Genomic DNA, 20,974 nt, shown 5'->3' with positions numbered 1-20,974 from the left:
GCCCATCCACCAACTGGCTGTCCCGGCAGAGCAGCCTGAGAGATGGTGTCAGGTCGTCGCAGTGGTGGGCTCCCAAGGGGCCGGTGGTGCCTGCAGTCCTGGCCATGGCCAGAGGAGGGTGCCTAGCCTGGCAGACGGGCACCAGGCACCAGGCACCGGGCGCAGCCCCCGCTCACAGGCTCCTGGGAACAGGCGTGTGCACCCACATCCCACACATGCAAGCCAGCGTCAGGGTCATCACAGACCGGGCAGTCAGGCACTCAGCACTCCTGGCTCATGAAATGTGAGCTCCACAAGGGTGGACCCGTCTGCCTTTTCACCCTGCCCCTGCTCCTGGACTCCTGACGCCTCTGCAGCACCCCTCAGACCACGTGGCAGTGATCCGGCTCAGGCAGGGCCGGCGAGCTGCCTGGGTCACAAATGACAAAGGGACAGGACAGAACCTGGGTCGGCCACTGTCCTCTCCTCACCAGGGTACTGTGGCCTGAGGCCCCAACCCCACAGGAACCCCCCGCATGCTTGTGGCCAGTCACATATCACCCGGTTCCAGGTGGGATCCCAGGCCCAGAGGTCCCAGAATTGGGGACATGGCCCCAGTGGCCTCCTGTGCAGCCTCCAGCCCCTGAGAAGCCTCAGTGCTCTGGGGACTGACCCCCAACCCCCGCCTGTGTTGGCTGGGTCAGAACAGAGCAGGGCCAGGCCCCACAGCCGTCAGCCTCACCCAGCCCCCTCTGTCGGCCAGCAACGAAGGCTCACAGGGCAGGGCTTGTCCCTGGAAGGCTCAACGGGGGACAGCAACGCCAGTGGGCGCGATGAGTGGGTGGCCAGGGGAAACCCAGTGCACTTAGAAAAGTTTCGGGAAGGGCAGAAGCTGGCCTTGAGCATCCACTGGGTCACGCCAGTATCTGGGGACAGACAGCAAAGGCCGGCTCAAGGGAAGGGACGGGTGGCAGAAGGTGCCCAGCGTGGTCAGCCTGGACTCCTGGAGCCACAGTGGGGGTGGAACTGCATGCTGGAGGCCGGGAGCTGTGCAGCGAGCGTTACTGCCCACGCCGCACCAAGCTGGCCAAAGACCGAGACCAGGCTTCGGCCAAGAACGGACTCCAGGCCCACAAAGCCTGGCCGGAACCCGCCACTTTCATCTTCCCCATCCGGCAGTTCTGACCTCAGCCCACCTGCCCTAAAGCGCTGCCCCAGAGCAGGACGACCCTTGGGAGCCGCCCAGTTGAGACACAGAGACTCCAGGACCTCTGTGGGCCTCTCCTGGCTACAGCCACCCTCCTTGCCCTCCAACCCCAGCATCAGGTGGCACCTTGAGTTTCCTGGATACGGGCTGGGATCGTCCCCAGCATGGGGGGTGTTGAATCCCTGGGAGGGGCAGGAGCCCTCCTAGACACAGGCCCTGGTGCCATCCTCTACTACAGGAGCCACTGCCCACCTCCCCAGGCCAAGGGTCACTGGACCCCACCACAGTGTCTCGCTGGCCAGCCAGAGGCACATGCAGGACCCAGTAAACTCTTCCCTGGCTGGGTCACCCAGCTGCCTGCTCCCCTACTCCCCAGAAGCTCTGGCTCAGATGGGGTGATGCCAGGGCCTCCCCAGGAGGGCTAGGTGGAGGGGGCCAGGAGCAGTGAGGGAGCCCGCCCACGATTCCTAGTGTCCCACCCCTGCCTTCCCGGGGGTCCCATGACCCTACTCGCACAGCACTGCAAGTGGCCCCTTGGGATGCACCCAGACGTTCTGCATGTTCCCGTATGCTTTATTGGAATGCTGTCAGGTCCGCGCCTTCCACATGGGCCCTCACACACAGCCAGGAGAGGCCCCAGCACCGGTCCCAGGCCCACCTGCCCGCACCTGCAGAAGGGAAAGGCCGTCACCCTCCGTGGACGGGGTCTCGGCCACCACATCTACCTTCTGAAGGTGGCCCAGACACCTCCACGCTGCTGACTGCACTTCCCATCAAAAGGGACTCCCTGGGGCAGAGTGGGCTGTCCCCCTACCCCCGAGGAAGGCACCCTCCTGGGCGGGGACAGACCTTGGCTCCATGCTGCCAAGTCAAGGTGCTGGCGTGGAAACAGGCACATGGAACACCACATCCCACTGTCCAGGGTGGAGTCCACCCCTCCTCAGAGCACTCAGCCCACCAGGGTCCAAGCAGCCCTCGGGAGATACCACGCGGCCGCCCACGTCTCAGCTTGGAGAAAGACACGCAAAGACCCCCACGCTCAGCTCTCGGGGGCTGGCTTCCTGGGCCCTTTGTGCTGGCTGCTTTCCCGGTGGCTTCTCAGCACCTTGAGCCTCTGATCCCCCGCCTCTGACCTCAGGTCCATCTACAGCAGGTGGCTGCTTCGGTGATCAAATTCCTCCGTGGCAGCCAAGGACACCGGCCCTCCACACCATCTACCAAGAGGGCTGGTACCCACAGGGAGGACCGGGCGCCAGGAGGGCTCGCTGAAATCTCGGTCCCATCCTGTTCTGCAAGTGGCTGAATCCCTAGGGTGGGACGAGCACAGGGGCTGAAGGGCCCAGGCTGCTCCAGGAGCGCTGCAGACGGCGACCGGGAAGTGGGGTGACCAGGGAGCGTGGCCAAGGCCACAGTGATGAGCATGGTGGCAGGGGAGAGAGCACCTCACGTACAAACTGCACGAGCTTCGGGCGCATGCATGGCTGGCAAGACTGAGGGTCACACAGGGCGGACAAGGGAGACGAGTCACATGTGGCAGCACATCATCCAGTCCTCGGGGAGGTGAGGGTTGGCATGTGGTGGGCACCGGTGTGCAGGGCAGCCCCATCCCGGGGCTGGAGCTTCCCTAGACCCAGGCACCACGCACAGGCATCCCCTGCTCAGCTCCTGAACCCGACCCCTCCTGCCTGGCCACGTCCGCTATCGCACCCTCCTGCATCAGGGCCAAGGGCCCACCCTGCGCTCCTTTTTCTTCCAGGGTGTTCCAGGATGGTCAAGTTCCAGCACTGAGAACAGCTCAGGTGAGGGTGTGGCTATTGTGGAGGCTGTGTCTGGTGAACCTGGTGAACTTGGTGGTTGGATGGTGCTGATGCAGGGGAGTCACAGAGGGTTACGACCGACACGGGTTTGACAGCACAGGCCCAGGCAGGCGTGGACTCGGGAGCCGAGGGTGGTCGGATGGCAGTGTGAGTGCCAGTATCGTTTCCAGCATTTCCATCTTTACCACTCCAGTCACTCTCTTCAAAAAGAAAGAACTAGAGCAAAGCCAAAGTTAAATATCTCAACGAGAAGGGACACCTCACGTCGCTGACAGCTCGGCACGTGGCTGGTCCCAGGCCCCAGAGATACTGCGTAGTGAACCGGCCGCTGGAACGCAGTCACAGAGCTCTGTGCTGCAGCCCACCTCCCAGCAAGCAACGCAGAGCCCCGGCCTTGAGTCCAAGAATGCCCAGGGGAGTGTGGGACGGGACGGCCCCCACACAGGCTGGACAGCAAGCCGCCCCCACGCACCGAGACTCCCCACGCGCAGGCGGCACGCACCCGGGTCTCCCTAGGGTCCTGCCTCCCGAGACGCTGTCCTCACACTGCAGTTGCTGATTCTTGGGTCAAATGGAAGGAGGAGGAACGACGAGGGCAGAGTGCAAACACGAAGTCGCCCGGGGGCACTGGGGACGGGGGCGCAGTGGGCCCTACCAGTTCTGGTTGTCCCAGCCATCATCAGTGGGCACGGCCGGCGGCACTGCCTTCTTGGTGCCCTCCCCGCCCTCCCCGCCGTCGCTGTTGCTGTTCCTGTTGGTGGAGGCCGAGCCCCACACCTCCCAGCTGTCCGAGCTCCTCCTCTCGGTGGAGGTGTCCGCGCACGTCCAGCTGTCGCTGCTCGGGGACTTGCGGGTCTTGGTGGGCTCAGCACTTCCAAAGGTCTCCCAGAAGCTCTGGTCTATGTTGCTGTTTTGGAAGTGGTCCGGACCGCTGTTCTGATAACTGTGGCCCTCCGAGGGGCTTTTAAAGAGACAGAAGGGGGACTCTAAATGACTGTTACTCAGTCCACCACTGGGAATTCTGTGCCCCCGAGAGCTCTGCACCTGGACAGTGACCGCCTTCCCAGGCCAGCGCTCAGGGTCCACAGCAGCCCCACCAGGTGGGATCTGTTTCTCCCCCTTCAGAGCAGAGGAAACTGCTGGGGAGCTGGAGAACCAGGGCCCACTCTTTATCAACCACCCAAACTGGAGGACAGTTTTACAGAAAACTTCCTTTTCTACCAGCTCCAAACTGCTGCAATAAAACAGTGGTTTCGTCAAGTGGGGAGGGGCAGGGGCACTTGGCCTCAAGCCGGGACACAGGACCTCCCAAGCGACGCCCTCAGCTACGCTGGCCCCAGATCTGGCCCTGCCCTCTGTCCTCAGCTGCAATCACACCACTGAAAAACCACATACACAGAGGGAGAGAAGGGACGTGGCGTCTGCAGGGAAAATTTGGGACCACCTAGTGGGCAGCGCATCTGTGCCCACCAGGACTGGCCTCTCAGTAGACAGCACAAGGCCAGGCCCGATGAGATCCCTGGTGGTTCCCCTGTTGGGGTCAGAGGCCGAGAACAGCAGCCAACTTCCAGAAGAAGCGACTGGGGTGCCCAGCACTAAGGGCAGAGCTGGACATGGGGCCCAGGATAGGTCTCTGGGGCCCCAGCCTTCCTGTCCCCTGGCCCCCAACCTGCTCCATCCACCCAGAGTCTGGGAGACAGAGGAACAGCAGAGCAGCGCCAGCTCCTCCTACGTGGGGGCGTGTGGGTGAGACCCTCCCTCCCACCCTAGCCTGGGGAGCCCAGCTCCTGCAGGGTTCCAAAGAGCACACAGCAGGGCAGAGACAGGCAGGACAGGCCTCTGCAGCTGCAGAGCACTCGGAAAGCCTCCACAGTGCCCCCTCCCCAGCAAGGATGCCAGCCACCTCCTGGAGAGCCTGTGGGAGGAGTGGCCAAGGCAGGGGAGTGGGATGCAAGGCCCAGGAGGGGACACAGCATACCTGTCCAAGGGGCCCTCTGCTTTCCCCGAAAAAAAGGTGGTGACGTCCCGCCATCCCTTACTGCCGACTCCCTGGACCTGGAAGGAGACGGGAAGAGAGGTTAGGCAGGCCCTGTCGCGGCACAGGCAGCTTCAGGAGGCCCCCACACACAAGCCGGCGCACGCCGTCCCGCTGAGAAGACCCAGGCAAAATCCAGAAACAAGCGGTGCCTCGCACACACGTACAGACACAGACGCGCACGGCCACTCTGCAGCGGCGCCAGGTGTGTGCGGGACATGGCAGCGAGGACAGCCTCGTGCACAGACCTCAAGAGCTCCCACCACATGCTTGGGGGAGAGGAGCGAGGCCTGCTCTTCCCTCCCCGTCTGTCCGCAGAGCGCCTCATGCCAGGAAACAGGACAAAACGCACACCCCAAATGGCCCGCAGAGCAGTGAGACTGATGGCAGCAAAGATGGCGCTGGCACTTACCCAGGAAAAGGCCAGCAGCAGCAAGATAAGAGCAGAGGGAGAAGTGACAGTTAGTGGCTGACTGGGCCGCAGTGGGCCAAGCTGTTTCCATATCCCTCGGGCTGTCAGGCTGGGCAGCTCTCCTCCCGTCTCAGAGGACAGCAGCCACTGCCAAACTGGGCTGAGGGCTGCACAGGGCACACCCTGCTCTCACGCCCAGGGCCGTGGAATATGGAGACTGGCTTCGACTGTGCCCGCGTATCTGGCAGGCTCCCTACCTTGGACGCCAACTGAGAGACCCCACTGGACACATCATCAAAAATCTTTCCCTCCTTCACCTGCACGGATGAAGACAGCGGCATTAATGGGGGTGGGAGAGATGAAAGCTTAAAGCTTCAGGAGTGCAGAAATCCCCTGGGTGAGGGCATCCGAAATATCAGGGGCATGTGGATACCCATCAGGCTGAGCCCCAGAAAGTTCTACAGTGGCCCCAAAGGGATTCCAGCATCAAGAAACCATGTCACTGTGAGGCCTGGTGTCTGCAAATGTGGCCCCTGCCAGCCACTGCTGACAAATAGCAACGTGACCTGAGGACAGCCCACGCTGCCCCAGGTGGGTCTTCCCCACTTGTCCCAGTCAGGCCCCGAAGGAGGCAGGGAGCTGGCGGGGCTCTTGACTCCCTAGGATGGCAGGCATCATTCCCATACCACAGCCTCCTCTGGGCACAGCTCCACGGCCAGCTGTGGGGGTGAGGCAGAGAACGGAGGTGGGCTGGGGGTGCTGGGCTCTGGGGCAGCTGTAGGGGTGAGGCAGAGGAACGGAGGTGGGCTGGGGGTGCTGGGCTGGGGGCACTGCAAGGGAGGCCCTAGGCCAGGGGAAGGGACCAGCTGGGGGGTCCAAGAGGCGCCCAGGCCCCAAGGAGGACGCCTGTGCTGGAGAGGTGGGGTGTGAGGCTGGGCCTCGCTGAGTCCCAGCTGCTGGACAAACAATCCCCCTAACCCCCCTGACACACCCACGTCCCCTGGAGTGAAGGGCTCCAGGCACAACCACCCGGAGCTGCCCGTTACCTTCTCCTGCGCAGGCTTGAGGACGTTCTCGTTCAGGCTGTGGCCCAGCTCGGACGCCTGTAGGAAGGGAAGTCACGTGAGCCCCACGACAGCTCCACCATGGGACACGGGTCGGCAGTGGCAGCACAGGCCAGCAAAGGGCAGCACGAGCTTCACCAGCAGGAGGGAAGGCAGCAGGACACAAGCGCAGGGAGCAGGAAACGGGGCTTTGCACACAACACCCGAAGGGCAGTAGGCCGCCACCTCTAGAAGGCGGAGACCGCGGCCCCCACCAATTCTTGCAGGAAGGTCCCCCTCCAGGGTCCTCCCTCACGCGCCACCATGCGGCCGGCAGGGCCGGGCTGGTGGGAACATGCCCTGTGGAGCCTGTGCCTGAGGCCAATGCCGGCTGTAGCCACCCCATGCTGACCTGCGACGCCTCTCCTTCCTCCCCAGGCAGGCACCGAGTCCCCCCTGGAGGGAAGAGGGCAAGGAGGCTGGGGCCATAGGAAGAAGCTGCTGAGAAAGGAGCTCAGCCTCTCCTGATCCTGGGTCAGTGGAGTCGAGGCCACACGGCCACCTGGGGATGTGGTGTGAGGCCTCCTCTTCCCCCAAAGGCAGGGAGCAGCACGGATCAAAGGCCGGAAAGGGAAGAACTCGTCACAGAGCAAAGATCCTCCTCTTTGCACTGCGTTCAAGGGAGTGCAGGTGGCCAGGAAACCCTGCTCAGCAGCTCTGCGCCCAGTGCCCCCACCCTCCCTCCAGCACCTCCCCGGCAGCAGGCCTGGGTTGGGGGTCTGTGTATTTTGGAGATGGGGGTCTCATTTTTTTGCCCGGGGGGAGCGCAGTGGTACTGCGCAGGGATGACAGGCACACACAGCCAAGCCTGATGCAGATCCTGGATCTTAAAGGAGAACCATGGACCGAGGCCAGGGAGAGGGTCTGAGCGTGCGCACATGTGAGGTGACACAAGACAGTGGCAGCACGCAGGAGGGACAGAGGAAGCCAAGCACATTCTCGGCGGAGATGCGGGCGGCATGCACGAGCAGACACGGGCTTTACCGGCTCCGGCTGCTGCTTGTGACCCCAAAACTTTACCCGACAGCAAGAAGACAGGCGAGGAGAGAGCAAGGCGAGGGCGGCATTAGTAACCAGCAGCGCCTTCGAACCCGCCATGGGGTGCCGCAACACTAAGGCAGCACCGGGCAGGCTCTCAGCAACACAACCCTGGAGCAGCCGCTCCCTGCCCTGGAACTGACCACCACCTTCAGAAACTGCGCGAGCGACTGCACCTCAGGACCCTGGGAGGCCCACGAAAAAGCCAGATGGGCATCCCTGCAGCTGGGGGCGGGCACGTGGGGAGACCTCCTCTCTGAGGGGTGATATGGGCCACGGGGGGTGACGGATGGGCACCTCGTGAGAAAGGACTCCCTCGCCCAGGGGGCAAAGGCGCGTCCTAGAGCCATGCACAGCTCCACGCCTGCAGTCCTGAGCTTTCATGGTGAGCCTCACATGGGTACTGTCTCCTGGGTGTGATTCTGAACCCGAGGACAGCCAGATCACAGCCCTGACCACCAAGTGGGGACCGCGGGGCCCCTACCCACATCCTAAAGAATAAAAAACATGCAAAGGCCTGAGGCCACACTGCCCACAACTGGGGGAAGCCCTGGCCAGAGCAAAGGGACGCTCTGTTGCCTCAAAGTGCAGACGCATCTGGTGTGCTGCAGGCACAGCACCAACCACAGCGGCCCTTCTGGCTGAGCGGCCACCGCCAGCGTGGGCCATCTGCCAAGCCGGGCAGTCCTGCTCCCAACAAGGTGGCCAGCCGCAGTGGCCGCACACCGGTACCAGCTACCAGTGAACAGGAAACGAGTTTGGCCCTGCAGGCCCTGAGCGGGTCCATGAGGCAGCCACCCGGGCATGAGGAGGGGAACAACATGGCAGGAACACCCCCTTCTACGCTGGGACCCCACAGCTCTGAGCATGTGGCCTGAGAAGAGGGAACCAGGCAGCTTCAGGTGCTGCACGTGACGTCAGACTCAGGATAGTTTCAGATGCACCAGGGTGCAGAAGCTTCTCCTCTGTTACCTTCTGACTCGCTTGGGATCCAAACTTTGTAGCCTAAAATAAAAAACAAAGACAAGGCTTGACAGACTTAACACGGACTGCCAGGCATCCTTCCTCAGGGCCCACAGACTGAGGTCCAGGACTGTCTCTCAATGGCCCCCGGGCTGCCAGCAGCTCTGGGCAGGCCCTATAACTCTGAGATGCCCAGAAGAGCTGCAGCGGGGACTGGATTAGCACACATGCTGGCCTCTCCCTAGAGGGAGGCCAGCTCGGTGTGCTATTGGGGTGAGGGCACACGTGAGCAGCGTGCAAGGCCAGGGAACAGCAGGGCCAACCCCATCCTCCAGACTTCAGGACAGGGCCGGGGCCTGCTGGAGCAGAAGACAGGCTGGGGAAGCCACACCAGCGCTATCTTCAATGGACAATGCCACCGCCCCAGCCCCATCTACCCCACTGTGGGGACGGCTCCATGCCCAGCACAGTCCAGGCACCTTGGTCACTTTAAAGCTCTGGGGGAGGAGAAAAGGCCCGGTCGTGACACTCTGGCTGGAAGGTACCTGGGCCTCCCCAGGCCACAGCCCTCCCGTGGAGATGAGAAAACGGAGGCCCTGGTGGGAACCAGAAGCTGACGCTCGGCAAAGTCACGGGGCCGTGGGAGCTGGAGCATGGACACCTGGCCTGCTGCCCCTTCCAGGGCCCTCCCAAGCCTTCCTCTCCCAGGGAAGACACGGGGCCAGATTGACCACAGGGGCATGTGACAGGTGCGCACTGTGACGGGGGAAGACACGGGGCCAGGGTGACCACGGGGACATCTGACAGGTGCGCACCGTGACTTCCGCTCACAAGAGCCCCACCCTAGGTGCCTTGGCTGCTTGTGTGGCAGCTGCAGGCACCCAGCTGCCCCGCGCTGCCCTGCTCTGGGCTTCCCCTTCTCCTGTAACACCACAGCCCAGCCCCTGGGGGCCCACGCCCCATCCTGGTGTCAGGCCTGCTCTTGGGTCTCTGCCTCATGCTTCACTGTCTGCCCTGATGAAAGCCCCAAATCCTCCCCTCATTTCAGGCTGAGGAGCAGGCGAAAGAGAGAAATCGCTATCAAAACACGACTTGAGCCCCAGAAGAAGCTCCAGGGCACAGGGTGCCCGAGACCTGCCCTGCTTGGATAGAGTGGAGTCTAGGAATCAATGGGGCTCACATCTCCCTCACTTTCATCCGGGTGGGACCCCTTTGCCAGCAGCTGGTCTGACACAGGAGCGGCTCCTGACAGCCTGGGCTGCTGTGTTCCTGCAGAACCTCCAAGGCCTCAGGACCACCCTGGCTGGTACTGCGTTGGCACAGCCCATGGTTACAGCACCCAGAAACCCTCTGTGTCCCACATCCCTTCTGCAGCTCCCAGAACCCCAGGCCAGCAGTGGCCAGTGTCCCGAGGGCCTGGTGGGGACGGTGGCATGGTGGGGACAGTGACTTACGCCCTCCTTGGCTGCTGAGGCAAACCGGCTGGCTCCAGTGGTGAAGCTGCTCCAGCCCTGAGGGAGGCGACAAAGAGCAGCCACATCAGGACTGGGACCCAGGAACCCGGCGCTGAGCAGAGTATCTCAGCAAGGAAGAGGACCAAGGCAGAGGCTGCCCCAGGCCCCCGTCCCATCCTGACCCCACCGCGCCTGCTTCTCCAGGCTGCTGGAGGAGTGCAACTGGACCCAGGGCACAACAGACATGCACCCTCTACCCCCACCTCGCCAACTGCAGTGCTCCCAACACAGCGCAAACCAGCCTCCCGTGGCTCCCACCACCCTCAAGAAGCAAGCCCACCCTGCAGGGCAGGACCCCTCCCCACGGCCGGCGCTCCCTCCTGCCTCCCTAGAGGAACAGGCAGAGGTGAGGCGTGTGGGGTCACGACCACCGTAACCTGCTCTCCTTCATCTATGCTCACGGTTTCCTTCTGAGCCTCCCAAGATAATTAAAGCTATTTAAAAAAATAAATGTCTCATTTCAATCACAACTCACCCTCTTCCTCCTAAAGGAAGCGCAAAAGGACCCTCACTTGAGAGATCACCAAGCTGAGCTGCCTTCCCCAGAGAGCAGATTCCCAGCAAAAGGCAGCAGAAGGAAGGGCCACAAAAATGAAGCCCACACACAGGCTGGAAAAATGCGCTTTTCTTCCCTAAAGATGTAGCAATGACTGCAAGAGCAAGCAACCATGGCCGTCAGCGGCCAGAGGTGCAACCAGGCCACCCCAAGCGACTGGAAGCTCCACACACTTGGGGGCTCTTGCAGATGGAGACATCCGTCTTAAACCTGCTTATTTTCAGTTAACACACTTTGAAGATCTTGTCATGTTTGTTATTAAAAAGCCCTTTCTGGCCAGGCATGGTGGCTCATGCCTGTAATACCAGAACTCTGGGAGGCTAAGCAACTTGAGAGGCCCAGGTGGGAGGATGGTTGAGCCCAGGGTTCCAGGCCACAGTGAGCTATGATTATGCCACTGTCCTCCAGCCCTGGCAACAGAGCAAGACCCGTCTCCAAAAGAAACAAAAACAAAAAAACAAAAAACAAAATAAGCCCTTCCTTGGCTCTCAGCGCAAGCTCCCATTTAAGCGGCCCCCGTGGCCAAAGGCTCAGGTTGCTGGTGTCACGGACAACAATGCTGCAATGAATAAAAATCTTTTTTTTTTTGAGATGGAGTCGGACCCTGTCGCCCAGGTTGGAGTGCAATGGTGCTGTCTCGGCTCTCTGCAACCTCCGCCTCCCGGGTTCAAGCAATTCTCCTGCCTCAGCTTCCTCAGTAGCTGGGGCTACAAGGCACATGCCACCCCGCCTGGCTAATTTTTATATTTTTTTAGTAGAGATGAGGTTTCGCCACATTGGCCAGGCTGGTCTCGAACTCCTGACCTCAGGTGATCCGCCCGCCTTGGCCTCCCAAAGTGCTGGGATTACAGGCGTGAGCCATCACACCTACAAAAATCATTTTTTAAAGATGGTAAAAATTTCCTTGGAAAAAGAAAGTGGAACAAAATGTATTCCCGTTAATAGCAAAATTGCAACAAGCCCAGGGTGTCATACTCTGAACGTCTGACCTGGAGCTTCCAGGCATCCCCAGACCAGAAATGGCCCTGAGTGACCTCAGGCAGCGCCCGAGCAACTTCCCAGCGCTGCCAGAGACCCAAGCACAGAGCCAGCTTCCCAATGCATGTAGCACTCCCCTCTGCAGAGAACCTGGCCAAGTGGCTGCCATCAGAGTCCTTGGGTTCCTTGGAAGAATGGCTGCTGTTAGATTTGAAATACACACATTTTGTGTTAGAAGTAAGTGACGGCCAGGCACGGTGGCTCACTCCTGTAATCCCAGCACTTTGGGAGGCCGAGGCGGACAGATCACCTGAAGTCAGGAGTTCGAAACCAACCTGGCCAACCTGGTGAAAACCCATCTCCACTAAAAATACAAAAATTAGTCTGACGTGATAGTAGGTGCCTATAATCCCAGCTACTCAGGAGGCTGAGGCAGGAGAATCACTTGAACCTGGGAGGCGGAGGTTGCAGTGAGCTGAGGTCGCACCACTGCCCTCCAGTCTGCAGCCTGGGCGACAAAGCAAGACTCCGTCTTAAAAAAAAAAAAAAAAAAGGAAGTGATTGAATACATTTGGGATCTGAAAAATTTAAGCCACATTTTTGAAAGAAAACGTCGCTGAAGGTAAGGGAGGGGTCCTTAGATCAGAACAAGGCAAAGAGCACATGTTCCAGGACTGCCACACTGCCCACTATGGCCCGTCGTGCCCTCAGGCCGGGGTCTGCCCATGGGAGATGCTCTGCAGGGCCAAGTCCTCACCGAGTACAGGGAGGACATGGCGTTGTTGAGGAAGTCATCTTCTTTCTTCTGAGGCGGTGGCGTGTTCCCAAACCCCACGTAGCGATTCCCCTGGGCCCTGAAAACAAAGCGGACAAGAGGCTGAAGATGCTGGCATGAACCCTGCTCCTCCTGAAGGCGTGGGGCCCTGAACAGAGGCAAGGCTGGGGCTCTGGGGGATGTGCCAACGTCCCCACGCACAGGACATGCACGCTGCCTCCTATGGCAGCAGGAGCCTCGGCAGCTCCCCGGCAGCAGAGAGATGTGCTTTCTGCTCATTTAAAAAGACCCTCCCGCCACATCACCACAGGGTCCCCAGCAAGTCCCCAAACCCAGCCACAGAAGTACTAGAAGAAGGATCGAAACAACTTAATATGACAGCTTTGGGGATAAAAATTCATTTATAGGTCCAGCAGATTCCAGGCAGAAAATGTGTTATGCTTTTCTTCTAAGTGTTAGCGCTTCTCTACACCCAAGACCCCCAATTCACACCTGGGCTGGCTGGGGCTCACTGCAATCAGACCCTGCACTGCGCATGCCTGGGTCCCACACCCACTGCACATGAGAGGCCCCAAGGGAAGCAGCCCTACCCACCAGACTGAACCCTGTGGGCCTGGCCCACCCGAGGCGTCCCCAGCTCTCAAGTCCTTACCCTTGATAGGAGCCGAGGTCATCATTCAGCCAGTCTTCAAAAGCCTTGTCCGAGGAGGCGGTCACACTCTGCGGCTGGCCAGAGGCTCTGAAACCGAGAATCGAAGGCTGGTAAGGCCAAAACTGGGTGAAGTCTGAGGTAACCCCAGAAGCACCCCCAGAACCATGTGGCCTACGTGGGCAGTGCCTTCATGTCACCCCTGAGAGCACCTGAGGCCAGGGTGGCCTTCAGCTCTGAGTGGCTGCTCGGGCTCAGGTGCTGAAACCCCAGCAATGCCAGCCTCATGGGCAACACGAGAGGCCTCCACAGTGGGCTCTGCGCTCTCCCTGTTGGCAGGAGGCAGCGGGGAGAGGTGAGGCAGGAGGCAGTGGGGAGAGGTGAGGCAAGAGGGCCGAGGGCCTGGAATCAAGCCGGAATTGCCCGCAGTGCAAAGCCTTCTGTCAGAAGCACGTGGACGTGGCAGGACTACAGGGCTCCAGATGAGGTGGGGAGGCCTCGTGCTACCCAGTCACCCCACCCGGGACGTTCCTGCAGTAGGACGTGGGACGCATCCATGACGGGGTCAGTTCAAGGGTGCCAGGGCCAGTGCCACAGGCAGATGGGCAACTCTGGGGAAGGGCAGACAACACCCCCATGAGCAGATGGAGATGTGAACTCCCACAGCGCCACGGCAGACACGGCTGTGTGCACACCTGGAAGGCGTGCGGAGCTTACCTGGGGCGCTATCTGAGACAGCTCTATGGGTGTCTAAATTTACTAAAAGCTTGTATTGTTTTGGCAATTTTAAAAAGCTGTTTTTCCCACTGACTTCTGGGAAAAGAGCTGTCACAACAGCAAAGAAGGGGAGAATTCTGTGGGGAAACCCGATCTACTAAGTTCAGGACCCAGTGGAAACTGTACTAAGGCCCCACGAGGAGCAGCTACCGGTGCACCGTGGACGGCAGTGTCCTGGGCTGAGGTGGGGTCCAGTTCTGGGCAGGTGATGACTCCAGAGACCACTCTCTGCCTTCGGCCAGAGCGGCCACCTGACAAGGAGACACAGGGCATTAGAGAACATAAAGGCGCCTGGCGATGCCCTCGGGCACCGTCGACTCTAGCGCACCCCCCATGGCCCACCTGGAGCACCCACCACCCGCAGCCTCCTCCCAGCCCCCCTCGATGGCCCCTGCTCAGGTGCACAGACCAGGTGTGGATGCGAGGCCAGGACTCACTTTACAATGAACAACAGTGCTGGGGAGCTCCTAGTTGGTGCAGCTCCAACTTCCAACACAGGGGGACCCACCTATTTGGCCTCCAAACTTCTTAGAAACACTGTGCCCAACATGTCACAGAGGCAATAAACGGTCACACCTGCTTTCTCCCCTGGAGGCGGGGAAGGTCTGTCTCCCCCCGCAAGCCATTTGCCTCTCCTCTGGGCAGGAAGCCTCTGCTCCAGGGCAGCAAGTTGTGTGTGGCCCAGTGGGTGTGTCAGAACCAGCAAAACAACCGACTCCAGAACCACTAAAGGCCACAGTCCAGCTGCCACAAACGGCAGAGCAGCCCCACACCATGGGCAAGAGTGAATCGGGCCCATCTCTACCTTATCCCTAAAGAGGGCCGCGGCTCTGCTGTTGTACTTCTCCTGCAAGGACCAGCAAGGATCGTAATCCTCCTGAGACTCCAGGAACTCTCGGAACTTAGCATTCCCACCAGCTTTCATCTTCTCAAGCTCAATGTCCTTCCACTTGTCCATAGTAACAGAGCGCACAAAGCTGGAAAGCAGAGGATCGAGCAGATCAACTAGCACCAGGGACACCCAGGGACACCCTCCACTCAGCATCGTCCTGAGAATTAGACACAGCAAGCAGCAGCCGCAGGGAGGCCGAGTGGCCAGCAGCTGGAACTCTGTGCCATGGCGTCACTGGAGTGGACACTGGCAATGCAATGGGAGATGGCCCCCAAGCTTCCCTGGCGTCAGCACCTCCGGTGTCAGGAACAGATGCTGGGGTGGCCGCAGGCTCTCCGCAGAGCCGGAGCGGCAGGACACTGACCTGAGGTGCACCCCAAGCCCGCGGTGTCTCCCCGAGCACTCCAGGCAGATCCAGATGCCGTAGGTCACACTGACCCACTGAGGATTGAATGCGCCACACTCAAAACAAACCTGCAAAGGGGCCACAAGTGACTCACCAAGTGGCTCAGGGCAGAGCCCAGGGACCCCAAAGACCCGACAGGTGGCCTCAAGGAGCGAATGCAGAGGGCTGCCCAGGGTGGCCGGGGGTGTGGGTCAGGGCAAGGCATGAGGGGAAAGAGCCTCCGTGTAATAAAATGTTCAGACGGGAAGACGAGGCGGACCTGTCCTTAGAGCGAGTGACCTGAGAAATGTGGAGGCGCCCCCATCCCCGACAGCCAGCACTGATGAGCGCCAGAAATGGCACCACTCTAAGAGCCGGCCACCCAGGCCACCAGCCAGCACAAGCCATGCATGTCCAGAGCCACGCCAACCACCATCCACTGCAGGAGGGTCCCAGAACTACAGGCTCAGAGTACAACTTCCCGGAACTCACTGACCCTGACCAAGCCTTAGGGCGGGGGGTGGGGGGCAGAGGCTTACGTTGTTCTCATCCTGCACCCTGACTTCTTTAAGAACCTTCCTGGTTCTTGGGCTGGCCATGATGCTGCAAAGGAGAAAAACAAACACTTTAAACTTACAAACAGGCTATTCTACAAAAAAGAAAATAACGTCTGTCCAAAAACACCACACAACAGAAAACCTGAGGGGCAATCTGTTGAGCTGCTTGGAAGCCCCGGTCACAGGGCCACTCCCAGCAGGGGGCCGCGGGGACCACTTACTGAAGGATCTGTTCCCCATACCCCCAGGAGGCTCCCAGGCTGCGGCCAGGGCGATGATCAGGAAGACCATATAATTACTGCTGCCGCTTTGCTTAAGCTTATTCATCACCAAGACTGCACCATTTATAAAAAGTCCTGTCTTCTAACGGTGAAATCCACAGCAAGGGGTAGTCTTTAAAAACACACACAGATTGGCTGCAAAATTCGATTTTCCACCTAAAAGGCGACACACCACACTTGGGCTGATCACTGCCAACAACAGGGAGCCCAGGGACTCTGCGCTCCACCCTCCCCACCACCTTCCCAACGCAGTGCAGGGAGGCTCCCGCCTGTGCCCCGCTGCCTGGAGTGTGTGGAAAGTCCAGCCTGCTGGGGGACCTGCAGTAGGTCCTTCTGGGGCCATTCTGAGGCATGGGGGCGACAGTGTGGCTGCCGCAGGACAAGGAGAGTGGCTTCAGACCATCAGCCCCCACCACGGTGACTCACGGGGACCCTAGTGGGACAGCAGCAACAAGGTTTAGGGTGAAGAGAAAACCTATGGATGTCTCTGCAAATCTCCTAGCTTTAGCAAAGTACAACTTCAACTGGTGGCCCATCTAATTCAGGACCAGGAAAATTGATATAGTTAAGATTCAAAGCCGGAGGAAGGGGTGGTACCAACCCCAGTGTCAAAGGAGAATGACCCAGTGGCCCTGCACACCACACCACCGAGCAAACTGTAGAAGACAGTCCAGCCTGGAGGCAGCAGACCTGGATCCCTGCCAGCCCATGCCTCAGTGCATTGTCTCTCTGAGGCTCATCCACCTCTCAATATGAATGGAGCCGTGTGCTGTTCCCTCTACCTCTCACTACACAGAGAACACGCTGAACTCTGTAAGCCATGGGAAGCTACACACGTGTGTACTGCTGACCTTCCCAGTGCCAGCCCTTCCCTCCTTCACCGTGTTTAAGAGGACTGTGTAGACCAGCTTTCCCATTCACAGTGTAGGCAGAGCTTTTAAAAAACAAAAAAGAAAAACCTCTGTCTTATATTTCATTTCTAATCTTAAGTATCCAGAAATAAGATATTCATGGGGGGGAGGGTCCCAACTCCACAGGGCCAAAGTTTCTAAATTCTGAAGCCCATGACTCCTAGTATTGACCAGTGCCCACCTTAAACCTATTCAAAGTTAGGAAATAAACACCTGTTTTCTGCAGTTCATCAAAACAAAACCAAAAGTTCACCCTGGGCTCCCTTCTGCTCCATAATTCTGTGCCTTCTGTAAGAGTGTCCAGGAACCACAGATCATGAGGCAGACATCTGAATGCTCACTCCTGACCGCAGGACTTGGACCCCAGCATGACTCATTCAGGCGGATACCGTCATCAAACTGAGCATCCACCCATACAGCCGACTGAGGATGGAATAGGGAAAACCTGTGTGGAGAGGTGCCCTGGAGGGGCGGGGAGCGGGACTGAGCTTACAAGGGCCTCGGGACACATTCTTGTCACAGCAGCCACTGAGGGCCCTGTGCAGAACCACGGCACATGCAGAAGCCACGGCCCACGGAGAGGAGGTGAGCTGCCAAAGCAGGACGAGACCAATCCTGGTCGCCATACTCGGTCCTGTACTCTTTCCATAGCACCACGCCTGCTCTCGGGGCTTATGTATTGGTCAACAGACACAGGCAAACAAAAGTCAGAACCATGAGGAGACGGCTTGAATTTCTAACTGTAAAACATACAGGATACTCACAGAACTACCGGAGGGAGAGAGTGTGCAAAAAGGAAAGGACTTGGCTTGGATTTAAGAGGAACTCCTCTACGTGACTATTTTGGATATTCAAGAGCCCTAGTTCCCTGAAATGTTAAAGTTAGTAACACGAAAGCAAATACCTCCTAACCTTCAAAAGTACAAATATGGTTTATCTTGAAAAATAACGCAAAAACTCTGAACGCTTGAAACCAAGATGTAAAAATATATCTCCTTCTTAGGACCCTCACTTCTTAGGGGGTGGAAGTCCCACCGGGCTTCACAGGCCACCTGACTGGGATGTGTCCAGGCCGAGTCCTGGCTCCGAAGGAGCTCGGGAAAAGGGTGTTGAAGGGGACGGGGCAGGGTCCTGCTCGCGCCCCGGGAGGCGACGTGCGTGGGCAGGGACCCTCTGGACTCCCGTAACCGGTGGGAGATTCCAGATCCGGGGTGCGGGTGGATGGCAGCTTCGTAGGGAAGGGGGCACGAGGGGCGGGGGGCGGCACGGCGGAGGGGCGGCTGCAGCGGGGCGTCCGCGCGAGAAGGGCCCCGCCGCCCAGCGCCGAGGGAACTGGGGGAGGTCAGGTTGGGCGCCCCCAAGCTCTGGGGCAGCAGCCTCAGGGTGGAGCGGGGTCCGGGTGGAGGAGGCTGCGGCAGGGAGGTCCGCCCGCGAAGGCCGGGGACGACGCCGCGGCAGCCGGGGCCTCAGGCCGAGCCCGCGCCGCCGAGCCGCGCGCTTACCTGGAGGGAGGGGCGGGCAGGGCCGCCGGGGTCAGGCCAGGGCCGGGGTAGGGCCGCCGCACTGCAATGAGGATGCGCCCGGTCGCCCACCAGCCGCCACCAGCTTCCGGCTACGTTGCGCTTTGCAAGGTCTCACGGGAGCCGGCAAGGGCGGGACTTCCGCCTCAGGCCCCAGCCCCTGAGGCGCGCACCCGCCAGGTCGCCATGGGGACGCGCAGCCACGCAGTCCAACTCCCACCCCGGGCCCCGGACCGCAGCTGGTCGTAGTGGCCGCGGAGGACGGCAGCCTTTGGGGGCCGGGCGGGAGAAGCGTCCGTTCATCCGCGGAACCAAGCTGAGGTGCTTCTGGGACGGCGCGTTCACCGGGGGCCGACAACGGGGGCGGGGCGGGTGGGGGCCTGGGGCGGGAGCTGCGGGGCTGGGACAGCCGGGCAGGGGGACGCAGGTAGGAGGACCGGGGGCCATGGAGGACCGGCAGGGGGGCGAGGTCTACGGGGCGGGGGCAGAGGGGCCAGGACAGCCGGGGACCGGCAGGGGGACTCGGGTAGGAGGACTGGGGCAGCGGGCGACAGGCAGGGAGGCGAGGGTCACAGGCAGTGGGCAGCAGGGGACCGGGGGACCGGCGCGGGGGTGGAAGGTTGCGTCCTGGGGCCCATGCTCCCGCCCTGGGGTCTGACTCTGTCTCCCACCACCCGAGCCTTTGGGCCCTGGTGGGAGGCGGCGGGGTTGAGAGCGTCTGCGGGCCCCCACCCCTGCCACGCAGATGCCCCAGAGCGCAGGTGCGCCATGGTGGGACCTGAGTCTGCACTAGGAAGGTACAAAGCTGAAAAAGCGATCACCTGTGGGAGGTTAATTGCAGGTCACTTTTTGTTTTGTTTTTACTTTGTGCTTTTCTGTGCATTCCACGTATTCCTCCTTGATCTGGGTGACTTTCGAAATGATGGAGAATAAACATTTTTGAGATATAAGCTACACACCGCAAAGTGTCCAGTTCAATGAGTTTTGACAAATGCATACCCCCAGGTAACGTCTACCATAGTCAATTATAGAACATTTCCATCAGAGGCAGCCACTCTTCTGATTCCAGTATCCCGCTATCTTAGTTTTGTCTGTTCTGGAATATCACACAAATAGAGTCGTGCAAAATACACTTCTGTGATGGCTTCTTTCCCTTTATGTGATATCTCTGAGATTCAGCCACGTTGTGCGTATCCGTAACTGCTAAGTAGTGTGCCGTGGAAAACACGCCACATTCCTTCATTTATTCACACTTTGGACACTGGCGTGGTGTCTAAGTTTTGGCTAGTATGAATAAAGCTGTCTTGAAAGGTCTTTTTGTAGGCATATTTTTTCTTCCTCTTAGGTAATTACCTAGAAGTGAAATTTCTGGGTCCTGGGTAAGTGTGTATGGAACGTTATTAAAACATGCTAAGTGGTCGGGCGCAGTGACTGATGCCTGTAATCCCAACACTTAGGAAGGCTGAGGCGGGTGGATCACCCGAGGTCAGGAGTTCAAGACCAGCCGGGCCAACATGGCGAAACCCCGTCTCTACTAAAAATACAAAAATTAGCTGGGCTTGGGGGTGCACGCCTGTAATCCCAGCTACTCGGGAGACTGAAGCAGGAGAATTGCTTGAACCCTGGAGGCAAAGGTTACAGTGAGCTGAGATCACTCCACTGCACTCCAGCCTGGCTGACAAAGCGAGACTGCATCTCTAAACAACAACAAAAAGATGGTAAGCATTTCACGCTTCTGCCAGTGATGTGTGAGGTCCAGCTGCTCTGCATCTCTGTCAACACTTGGTATTGTCAGTCTTTTGACGGCAGCAGGCCTTGTGGGTACAAAATGGTGTCTCAGGGCCATTTATTTGCCCTCAGGAGGGAGTCGCCACTTCTTGCAGTAAGAAACCACTGGCGTGCACAAAAAGGAAAGGGCCAAGGTGACGTGCACAGGCACCAGCAGCATCTACACAAGTGGCAGTTGGAACAGTGTAGATTTCAGCACCAATCTCGTGGTCAGGACTGTGTGGGTACCATCAGTTCAGAGAGTGGGAGCCATGTGCTGGATTAGTCACAGTGGGCTGCCTGGAAGAGGCAGACTGTGAAGGTTGAGAAGCTGAAAAGGAGGAGAGGAAAAGGGAAGGCAGTCTTGGAAGGGGCACAGTTGGGGCCAACATCTGGCATTGGGTAACCAAACAGTCAGTGGAAGCTGAACTTGCAGTTTTCTGATTGTAAAGCAAGTAAGTCAGAGTGCTGTCCATTCAACCAGGCCCACCCGGACTCTGGGAGGTCTGGGGCTATCTCCACCCCCAGAGCAAGGCCGCCCCAGTTCCTAAAGCTCAGATTAGCAGCGTGGCCCTTCCAAAGACAGGGTAGCCTGCTGCCCCACAGCATCCACAGCAGCCTCGCCTCTCTGTGCAATCTCAAGGCTTGCAGTGGCCAACTCACAGAGGGGCCAAAGCTCGCTCACAGCGGTGGGATCTGGCAATGGAGTGGGGAATAGGGCGGAACCTGCAGCTGCAAATTGAAAACGTTCTATTTTCCCATCTAAAATATTTAGGTAATTTGTTTTTCTTCTAGAAGTGCCAGCGGTCCATTAATTTTCAGTTATAGTAATGTGATTGTCTCTGTGCTTTCCTCCCC

General features: G+C 59.3%; 1 protein-coding gene across 18 annotated transcripts; it reads right to left on the bottom strand.

Annotated features, from left to right (window-relative positions):
• Window positions 1-1,741: 1,741 nt before the first annotated feature.
• On the bottom strand, window positions 1,742-18,700 carry ARFGAP1 (ARF GTPase activating protein 1). 18 transcript variants are annotated; one of them, XR_010132340.1, is made up of 15 exons: window positions 18,332-18,446; window positions 15,620-15,683; window positions 15,060-15,169; window positions 14,609-14,780; window positions 13,954-14,054; window positions 13,030-13,116; window positions 12,360-12,456; window positions 10,009-10,065; window positions 8,564-8,596; window positions 7,538-7,567; window positions 6,497-6,553; window positions 5,708-5,767; window positions 4,982-5,058; window positions 2,036-3,964; window positions 1,742-1,854 (listed from the first exon to the last, which is right to left on the bottom strand). XR_010132340.1 is itself a non-coding variant. In XM_063702437.1 (14 exons), exons 2-14 carry the CDS (start codon window positions 15,677-15,679, stop codon window positions 3,655-3,657), a joined length of 1,251 nt encoding a protein of 416 aa, XP_063558507.1. In that variant the 5' UTR covers window positions 15,680-15,683; window positions 18,332-18,446; the 3' UTR covers window positions 1,742-3,654. The 18 variants fall into 18 exon arrangements, 12 of the variants coding, with proteins under 12 accessions (XP_063558507.1, XP_030863309.1, XP_063558508.1 ...); XR_010132341.1 differs by having other exon boundaries at window positions 4,982-5,052; XR_010132343.1 differs by lacking the exon at window positions 7,538-7,567 and having other exon boundaries at window positions 18,332-18,511.
• Between the last annotated feature and the right edge of the window lie 2,274 nt (window positions 18,701-20,974).

The sequence above is a fragment of the Gorilla gorilla genome, chromosome 21 (genome assembly GCF_029281585.2).
Source record: "Gorilla gorilla gorilla isolate KB3781 chromosome 21, NHGRI_mGorGor1-v2.1_pri, whole genome shotgun sequence".
In the NCBI taxonomy this organism is placed as follows: Eukaryota; Metazoa; Chordata; class Mammalia; order Primates; family Hominidae; genus Gorilla; species Gorilla gorilla.
The sequence above is the reverse complement of the archived record's forward strand: the minus strand, read 5'-3'. Positions and strand labels throughout refer to the sequence as shown.